The sequence below is a fragment of the Trachymyrmex cornetzi genome, unplaced genomic scaffold (genome assembly GCF_001594075.2).
Source record: "Trachymyrmex cornetzi isolate Tcor2-1 unplaced genomic scaffold, Tcor1.1 scaffold293, whole genome shotgun sequence".
NCBI classification, from domain to species: Eukaryota; Metazoa; Arthropoda; class Insecta; order Hymenoptera; family Formicidae; genus Trachymyrmex; species Trachymyrmex cornetzi.
In genome coordinates, this window is record NW_017297618.1 from 30187 (window position 1) to 40774 (window position 10588).

The window sequence follows — 10588 nt, forward strand, 5'->3', positions numbered from 1 at the left end:
TTTTTTATTTTCCATAAAAATCAATATCGATATGATTGCTAAAGGCGTGAATCTATATGCATAAAATAACTCTTATCATGTGTAATTAAGTGGTATTGCAAGTGCCTGTGAGATATCACTTGTACCCACATCATCACAGATTAGAATAACTTTCAATGGCCACATCAAGGTCCTATCTGTTTCTTCTTGTCGCAACAAATCGAGAGACAGTTTTTATAAACCTACCTTTCGCATTATACACATATACGTATATCATTCGCACGTTTATTTACAAACATATATATTAAAAAATAATTCTCAGTCTTATGCTGCAGAGGATAAAGACACTCGCAATACTTGCGTCGTGAAATCGTAGAATGCAAACAGTCCTCCGAGATTACGTTTGAGAACAATCAAGATTGTGCTTCCGCTTAAAAATACATTATTGTGCATTTATACATTATATATAGTTTATAAAAATGTCTTTTCTTTACAGTGTATTCTATACATTTACGCGATTCCAGCTTACGATTTTAACGTTTAAAGTATAAAAAAGAAAAAATACATATATGAAACCGATGATCGGAAACGTTATGTCAAAAAGGAAGGGCTACGTCAAGATGGAAGAAGCTATCGGGGTATTATCAATGCAAACACGTGTTAACATATGTTAATGTTCTATCGGTTATGCACAGAAGGTGATATTTGATGCCGTGTAACATAACGAAACACGCAAACTCCAAATGCGGAGCCTTCTCTGTTCCTTCTATTCTCTTTAGATGACGAAGCGACGGTGAAAACGGCGGAAGATCACTGCCGCCTTTTCCTCTCACAATTCTTGATGCCGTGCAGCATAGCCCCGTGTAACAGTATTTTAAGTGCGATACCGCCGAGGAAGAGCAGCGAAGTGACCAGGAAGATGAAACCAGGGGTATATTTGCCAAAAATCGTCAAACTACATAGGGTCGTCATCTGAAAGACGAGCAGCAACGGAACAAAATACACAGCCGCAGTTAAATAGCATGAGTGCTTGCGCTTCGGGTTTTTAAACCTGTTGAACCTTGCGACAAATTTAGTAGAGTCGTTATTCGCTTCTGGAATTGCTTTTTGCACTTCGGCTGGCTTCTCGATGCGGATTTTATGCAGCACAGATTGACACAAATTCTCGTACGTGACCAGGAGACTGATCGTGATCTCCTGAAGAAAATGGCTGAGGTAGACGTGCATCTTGCGCGCTAGAGGATGCGACTTGGAATTATCGAAAGAATAGAGAAGATATGGTAACAGGTTGAGATTCTGGCAACAATGACGGATCTTCTGCATCGACGTGTGTCGAAATAGCATCGGTGGCCCACTGTAGTTTCCATCTGTCGTTGGCAGAGAAAAGAATACTTAATCAGTACGGGCAGTATTACGTAGTTACTATCATTCACGAATCAAAAACATTTTTATTACATGATATTTCAACTACATAATTTTTTTTGCGATAAGAATGAAACCGTTAAGATATTATTGGATAAATATATCTCTCATTAAAAAAAAGGGTATTTAAAATTATAATTCAATTCATAAGATTCCTGCACGTACAAACCTAGATAATGTGGAACGTTCCAGCAATACTGCTGGAACGTTCCATGCTATTTAGGAAAAAAGAGCTGGGACTGAGAAAAAGATAATGAACGCGAATGTTTTGTTTATTTACCCTTAAACATATCGGACACTCGTCTAACGAGAGTTGGTTTCCTCTTTAGGCCATCTTTCTGCTCCATGATCTCAGACGTCTGTGACATTTTAGCACGATGTTCGGAGAATGTGTTTAATACCTATCTGTGATCAAAGATCGATGCTGTTTTTCTGTCTTCACGTAAAGCTCTCTTCCCTCAGGGAATATACTCGGAATATCACCTGAAAAAGATAAGCGCATTAGTGAATATAAACTAATTGCTTTTTGTACTTGAAAAATATTATATTATTATATATAAAGTATTTAGTGATGACTATATAAAAAAAATTATGTAACTATAGAAAAAAATTAATAATTAATTTCTTCAAAACAAGAATAAGACTCCTAACAACAGTATCAGTATTGATACACACACACGCGCGCGCGCGTATATATATATGTATATATTGTTGCGGCGAAGCTTTTTTATCATATATACAACCTGCGAAACGACAATGTAACGATCATTGTCGCTAAGAGTTACAGAATAGAAACATGAATTAAATAAATGAGATTGACGAACAAAATTAATCGATTACCGATCTTTGGTGACAACTTTTGGAGGTCGCCAGTGAGCGTTTCGGCCAGTACTGAAAGATTCTCGTCATTCGCACTGTCGAAGTTGTATAGTTAAAAAAAAAGGCGTCACGATTCGATAGCCTGTCGACCCGAGATTAATTCTTTGACGCAAAAATTTCGCGTGACTTAACGATCGCAAGAAATATGCATGTATCGTTTGTCTGATTAAAAAATTTTTTTTCTTGAAACTGTTAGATGAACTATTTTTAAAGCCTTCAATCCTCGATTACATCTTACACTAAAAACTTGCAATTATTAACTATAAAATGTTTAGTATTTTAAACTTACACGACAAAAACGTTTTGCTAAAGTATCTAAAAATTTAGCTAGACATAAATCTGAAAATGATTTCGTTGGACTATAAAAATAATTATACATATATATATATATATATAGGACGTTCAAATTGATTGTTAAAATGTCAAAGCTTTTAACAACATTTATCGTCAAAGCGTTCGACATATTTTGATTTGAATTATCTTGATGGTTCATAATATTACTTTTTATCTGTATTTAGGTAAATTTTTAGACACTTTAGTAAAACTTTCTACGTAGTTAACCAAAATTTATCTTCAAATCATTTATCATGAACTGTAAATTTTTACAAGAAAAATATTTTTTAATATAATTATTAAAATTAAATTTATTAAATTGCTAAAATATATTGTCTTTATATTTTTCACTATTAACGCGCAGGAAATATTTGGATATATATATATACATAAGATTGTTCTCGGATGAATTCTGTTGCAATTACACAACTATAAAGTATTTATATTTTCATGAAACTATAGTTAAGAATGTTAATAAACGCGGAGTATCTTCTCTTTACGTGATAGTAAAGTGGATTAGGAGCATTATAAAGTTGAATAATTTAGTTGGGATTCACAGACTATATATCGAAACTTTTTCATCATTTCGCGATGCAAAGATCCGATTATAAATAGTCTATATCACATTAATAAAAAAAATTATAAACGCTATCGAAAAAAATGTTATTTGTTAAAAATGAATTAGTTAAAATACTTAAAATAAATTATATTTTAAATCATACTTTAAAATATATAATATTTTAAATAAGCAGTAATAAAATAGTGCGACTAGCAATTACGAGAAACATGCATGACAGCTTGCATGATTATAATTTTTTTTTCTTAACACTTTGATTTGATAAACTGTTTTTGAAGTCTATTAAAACTAGACTATATCTTACACTGAAAACTTGAAAAAATTATAAAAAATAAAATTTAAATATTAATAGGACTCTCGAAATTAAAAATAACAATAGAGTATATACGGGCAATGAGAGCGTTACTACATATATTTTCTGCAAATTATACTTTAAATAAGCGATAGTATTTAAAATAACGTATATGTATGCATATTAAAATTGTATGTAAATAATGTAGAGCAAAGTTTGGACTTAAACATTGACCACTAATTGGCCACGTCGTTTAAATCAAACTATATTTAGAATAAATCGACTAAGATTACTTTTTTATCAGTGTTCAAAAATTGTTAGTACAAACTATAAATTTGTACTTATTGTAATTAAATCTACAAATTTGTCTCATTAAAAAAAATTGATTAACATATTTTATAAATTAAATTATACATTAAATAACTGAAAGTATATTATTGAGTTTTAAAAATCAAATTATAATAAAATTAATTGACTACAATAAAATAACTCACACAAATAATTTCTTTTGAAGTTAATAATTTGAATAATAATCACGAAAAGAATATTCTTGTATATGTAACAGTTTTAATGTCTCATATCGTATTACACTGAATTAATTATTAATGTACCGCAAATACTCGTTATACCACATTCATAAATTAAAAATCAGAACATGCTGCAAACAGAAGACATCTATCTACAATGCATTTCTGGCATGAACCATGTGGTCTGTTTTCTGTTCCTGCACTAGACTGTTCTAGAATTCTCTTTCTCGCTTTAAACACATATCAAACGTATATCTTTCTCACTTTAAGTTCCAAAAGTGTACACTAGTTCAGCGGCTCAGCCACAAAAAATAGACTTGTGATTTCGATTGACCTCGCTTGAATTGGCGCAATTCATTAGAGCAACATTTTCAAATCAGATACAGAGCGGAAATTCTATTAAAACCAAAATCTCTATATTTCTCATATAAATATTTTTATAAATACATGTAATTTCACATAGCGCTCACCTTGATGTTAGTGTAATGGAGGATTCGGCGTCTATTTCCTAATCACCAGGAAGGTTCGTATGGACGCGATTTCGGAAGTAGACTGAAGAAAGCTAACTGTACTTCTTGTAGAGATTAAAAACTATCGGAAATTCGCGAAATATTCCCATCCTTCGCGTTGTTTCGCCAAACGAACGTTCACGATCAATAATATACAACACGTGAGTGAAAGAACTGCTAGGTGGAGTATGGTTGCGTCTCGATGTTCGCTCGACTACTGAACCACTGAACCGGCTGCGGTCGGTTGTCTAACAACTACCGGGCGATTAACCACCTCTACCGACTCCGAACTTATGACCACGATCAGCTACACGGAGCATGTTGGCATGCCCCGAGTCAGTTCGAAACGGCAACTTCCATTGGAGCTGATGCTGTATTGGTCGATGGCATAAAACTCGGAGGGTCGAGATGAACTTCCCGCAGGAATATCAAGAAAAAGGAAAAGGTCATCGACGCGAGGAAATGCGTGCACGGCACCGCAAAGACGAGACTTTCGACACGCATTCGTTCCTCGCCCTCGACCTCTGGAAGTATAGCTTGATTGATACCCTCATGGCATTATTGGTGGAATTATACTTTTATGCAACGGAAACAGAGTTTGCATCATGATAACGACTTTAATCATTTTTCTGCAATTGAGCGAAATTCCTTCAGAAAGTGTATAATTTTGTTAACGTAAACTTTCAAGTTTAATGTGTAAATTTAATGTAAATAATTTTACAACTCAGAGTCAATACGCGGTTAAAATTAAAAACAGAGAATTATTTGAAAGGCATAAAACCACAACGCAAGATGTTAGACGCTATTATTTTATATTTCAATCGAATTACATTAATCTTTCAATTGACTTCACTTAAATGAACGTTTCGGTCTTCCATTAGACTATCTTTAGTATTAACATAATTTTCCTACGCATATGCATATTATTCGACAAAACACACAATTTTGAGTTTAAAACACGTTATATCATATAAAATTGATCACGTCAAAACGCTCGTTTAAAATAAATTAATTTTCTCAGAAGAATTAAATAAAAAGTGTAAATGGTTTAAATTTTGTTTAATAAAGTTTAATAGTAAATAATTTTATTCCGCGAATAAAATTGACAGTGCATAATTCTTTTACTACAAAATTTAAACGGTTACATTAAAAAATTATGCATGATTAATTTTATTCAATTGCAAAGTAAAACTATTTTCATTAAATTTACGTTTCTGTCAAAAAAAGTTTATAGTTTTATTTTTTGTAATAAAATAAAATTATAACTCCCCTAAACTTTTCCACGAGATTTCATAAGTTTTGAATCATTCCTATTTGTTTCATAAAAATATATAATGAATGTTTTTTCTAAATATTCTAAATACAATATACATTTAACAATAGTAAAGCGAAATTCTCCCACAAGAGATTTTGAGAAAATATGTAAATACAAACATGTGCCTACACAAGTTAAATATTACAACATAATTAAATAAAAAAAAAAAGATTTCGAAGTATATTAAATATTAAGATACGTTTTGCAAAGTTTTTTAAAGGATACTTTTTTGTTTTAGTGTTATTTTTTGTTGCTTTTTTAGGACGATCTTTTTGAGGTAATATGAATACCCCGAAACTGACCAGGCAAAACCTGTCCTGAAAAACACAAGTACGTAACCACTGATTGTGAGATTAAAGATCGTGAAGACCCAGGAAGGTTCTTGCATAGGGCCATCGGTATCGATTCCGGTCGTTGAAACACGAGAAATATGCGTGATCACAAAAAAAAGAATAAGGAGAGACTGTCCCATTCTAAGTATGACACGATAATGATATCGCTGATAATTTCAGAATTTTGTCGGTAAATTGAAGTAACGTATACTGATTTCTTAGAAAAAAAAGGAATACGTGTCATTTCATTGACCTCGCTTTTTTCAAGGTTACTCGACACGCATCGGGTGTGCCGCGCTGCATGTTTCCAATGATTGTTCGACGGGGAATCCTCACATTTCCAGACTGTTTTATAATGTAGACAAAACAATGTTGTGTTAATGATAACTTATAAATACGGATGTCACATTTTTTTCTCATTCAATCTTTGACTTCCGAAGCGTCATGTAAAAATCAACGACGGAAAGTTCCGACTAATCTAATGTTGATAGAAGCATATCTGCTCACATATTTTATTCAATATTGCAATTTACATAAACATAGTACACAGCATATGTTCTTAATATATCACTTACAAAAACGCACAGAGATAAGCAATTAATTGAAAAAAATTCAATATTGAAGCTCATTAAAATATCGTTTAAAACGACGCAAAAAGGCACATGTTCATAACATGTTCATAACGTGTTGGATTATTTAAATTCATTTGCGACTTAAAAATTCCATTAATGATTTTTTAAAAATAACTACATTTATTCGATTAAAAGAGCTAAGTAATGTATCATCTGCACCTATTTATGAATTAAATGATTCAACCGTGTTTTGACTTGTATATTTTGCCACTAAAAAAATACACACGGAGAATGCATTCAAAATATTTTTCATGTCTGATAATGTATCATGTGGCAGTTGTATTAATTCTCTGACGCATCGAGTACTTATGCACGTAATCGGCTTTAAAAATATGCACACCTTGCTGGCAGTAATTTGTCATCAGATAACGAAAATATGTGCTTTCTGTTCTGAAAACGTTGGATTGAAAGTAACCAAGTCTGCGCGAAATATCGAAGAAAAAATTTTACAAATTGTAAGAGCCTTTTGACACAAATTTCAGTTTTTTCCATAATTTATTTTTTTTTTAAACCGATTTTTTAAACGCGATCATAGAAAAATTCTAAAAATTCTAAAAATTTTGCTATTCTATAATTTTATAAGAAAAACTTGTTCATTGTAAATATTTTACGACGAATTTCATTCTTTATCGACATCAGTTTTCTACTTGTAGATAATGAACTTTCCCCTACATTATGCCGTTCTATTTCAAAACCAGTAATTTTCCTCTTTTTCACTTTTGCTTCATCGCCTACGCGCGTTGTGTGTGCTCTGCGATGTCGATCATTGTACAAAAACATTCAGTGCAGAAAGCACCAGCGAATCTTTTTGAGCATCGCGTTGATCTTTTCCTTTGCCATTTGCAATTTGTGTAGAATCTGTACGTATGTAGATCGAGTATGAAATTAATCGCAATTCGTTATCTAGTCGTGTGCTCAGCATGTGAGAGCGAATGCAACTAATAATATTCTCATTGGCGATGAGAAAAACGGGAATGGTGTAATCCTAAACAAGGTCGACTACTTGCAAAAGTAGTTTTCAAAAAGGAACTGTTAAAAGAACAGTTAATCTAATAGTTTATCATAGTTTGTTAAATTTATAAGTTGTTATCTCATCGTGTTCATCACGTGTTAGTAAATGCAAGTCAAATTTTTATTAGGATAAGAAACTACAAATAATCTATAAGTAATTTAATCTGCTCTCAGAAATCATTGAGGATTCTTCATGTTATTTTTTTCCATAATTATTGGGCAACTGAATGAAATGTCTATAAAAGCTATTTTTTGTATTTGCGATATAAGTAACTTTTTAAATATTAAATTTAAGATCAAAACAGCTTAAAATTCCAGATCATTCCTTTCTCTTTTCTACAACGAGAATTGTGACGCAGCCAAATTACGAAGTCACGCTTGCAACATGTGCACTCGTGTTGACAATTCCATTGACCATCCATCTTCATCACGAAATGATCACGTGTTTAGGAAATTTTTATCCACAACACAGGCTTAGTGGAACTTCGTAGTTACATTGACACAATACACTTTTTATATAAAATTTTAATTTTATTATGCCACACCGTCATTTCTTTCTCAAAAAGCATTATTTTTTATTTTTCGTCAAATTTGTGTGACAATAATATAATTCAAAATATACGTAACTTGTTTTTTATCTGAATGATAGAGTTAAATTTTACTTGTCTCTTTTTATTTCATTAAAAAATGTATTAAAATATTAACAAATAGTTATTTATTCAAATATGTTTTAATTTAAACAATGTAAGGAAGACAACGATAAAAACGAACAATATGTGTGATAAAAAAGAAATAAAAATTAATAAAATTATTTATTCTCTCAAAATTTAGAAGAAAACAACAAAAATCATTTTGACGATATAACTATTGTAATTTTCGTGTTTGTAGATGAATAAATAATATGTTGTCGATAAAGTTGTCATAAAACAAACTTTTTAACATATAGCTCTTTTGTATTATTTTCAATATCTGTTGTCTGCTCATTTTTAATTACGATTAAAATCAATTATTTTATGATTTTTCATGAAAGGAATAATAATTAATTAAAAAATTTTATCACAATTATATTTTTCGCATACAATAGATTGAAGTAATGCTTAATTTTTTAATATAAAAATGTACGTAAATTGCGATCATTGTGATGTAAAGAAAAAAAAATCGAAAGTCTTATCGCTTTATAAATCAAGAAATCGATAAAAAATTAATCATAGCAAATGTAATGACGTTTATACATTCGTCTGATTTTTCTTCTTTATCTATTGCTCTTGGTTTTTCTCAATGTATCTCTTTTATTTGGTAGATCATTTCTCACTATCATACATTTGATTGACTCTAATAGTCAGGATGAATAAGTGTTTAAACGAGAAGAGTATACCGCTACAGACGTGGTTAGAAAATTTCAAAACAATTTTGACTGGCTTTATTGAAGTTGATTTCAAATGACTGTTGCAAAGTTACGTAAATCATTGTGGAATTTAAATTATCTACAATACAATTTTTTACTTGGTATAAATGTGATCTTATCGAAAGTGTGTTTCAAAGTGACTAGAACAATATTTACACAATATAAAATATGTATATTTAAAGTTAATTAAGTAATAACTTATTATAAATTGTTATAATCATAATTGAGAAGTGAGAATACCCAAATGAAATAAAAACAGGAATCTGCGACACGTGTATACATATAAATTTGAAATTAATTTCATCTTTTTTTGCTCGATATTTGGCCCATTTATTTTCAAATTCTATCTTAAAAATATTTCGTTGACGGATTTTGGCGAATGAAAATTTTTACTATTTCAATCATATTAATTAATTTAAAAAAAAAAAGAAATTAAAAGCTGCGACCGAGCATATTAATTAAACAGTCTCGTGATTATTTCGTTCAGAACGTCAAGAAACAGATTAAAAAATTAAAGAAACTGTCTGTTAAAATGGAAAGGTTTTGCGCTTTGACGTTATTTGTTTTGGACTGTGCAACGATCTTTTTGTCTGTATACTAACTTTTTCAAACTCTTACATAATTGTATGGATATAATGAGGCGTTTAATATCGTGACTAATATCGAATATTTCTTGGAAGACTAGGCGATTTTTTATGTTCGAAAATGCAACGTCCGCGTCAAATATGACATGACGAAATTGGATTCCCATTACCTCATGGAAATGCTGAATAAGAACGATCGAATTGAGAAACGCGCCGATAAGTTGCGATATAGATCGTTTCATATCGTTTTAATTAATTAATTAATATCTCTTCTAGACTCTAGACTAATTTAAAAAAAACTAAGCAATATATAATGAAAATCGTAGCAAGTGTAGATTAAAGGTAATAATTGAACGGAATATAAGTAGAGATATCTCAGTTACTATAAATATTTTTAATTTTTACTTTTTGAAAGCAAAATCACAGCTACATACGATGTTGTTCCATATTCATTAATATAATAATAATAATATTAATAGAGCACATTCGTCTTGTAAGTTCGAAGGTTACAAGGTGGATGTGATAGGCAAAACTTCAAATAATAAAAATAATAATAATAATATATAGAGAATAATACATAGAATAATGCCCGCATGCTTGCCGTGTAAGTTCGAAGGCTACAAAGCGAGCGTGACGGCCAAAATTAAACAGTAATAATATTAATAATATAATAATAATAGATAAAATTATATAATAGCTTCTTCTCTCTTAGATTCATGGATATTTTAGCACTAACGATCATACGATAGAATCTCTCTAGCTTTTCTCGAATAATAATACGCTCTACTGGT

At 30.8% G+C, this 10588-nt stretch overlaps 1 protein-coding gene across 2 annotated transcripts; it reads right to left on the bottom strand.

Moving 5' to 3' along the window:
- Positions 1-17: 17 nt before the first annotated feature.
- LOC108762309 (uncharacterized) lies at positions 18-4730 on the bottom strand. 2 transcript variants are annotated; one of them, XM_018509250.1, is made up of 3 exons: positions 4480-4730; positions 1682-1884; positions 18-1346 (listed from the first exon to the last, which is right to left on the bottom strand). In XM_018509250.1, the coding sequence occupies exons 2-3, from the start codon at positions 1767-1769 to the stop codon at positions 790-792; spliced, it is 645 nt and encodes a 214-aa protein (XP_018364752.1). In that variant the 5' UTR covers positions 1770-1884; positions 4480-4730; the 3' UTR covers positions 18-789. The 2 variants fall into 2 exon arrangements, with proteins under 2 accessions (XP_018364752.1, XP_018364753.1); XM_018509251.1 differs by lacking the exon at positions 4480-4730 and adding an exon at positions 2242-2303.
- Positions 4731-10588: the final 5858 nt, after the last annotated feature.

Bases quoted from the DNA above. Each gene is read 5' to 3' on its own strand.
- LOC108762309 (XM_018509250.1), bottom strand. From the start codon at position 1,769: ATGTCACAGACGTCTGAGATCATGGAGCAGAAAGATGGCCTAAAGAGG. The intron at 1,347-1,681 runs GTAAATAAACAA...TGCCAACGACAG, and splicing joins AGTGTCCGATATGTTTAAGG to ATGGAAACTACAGTGGGCCA.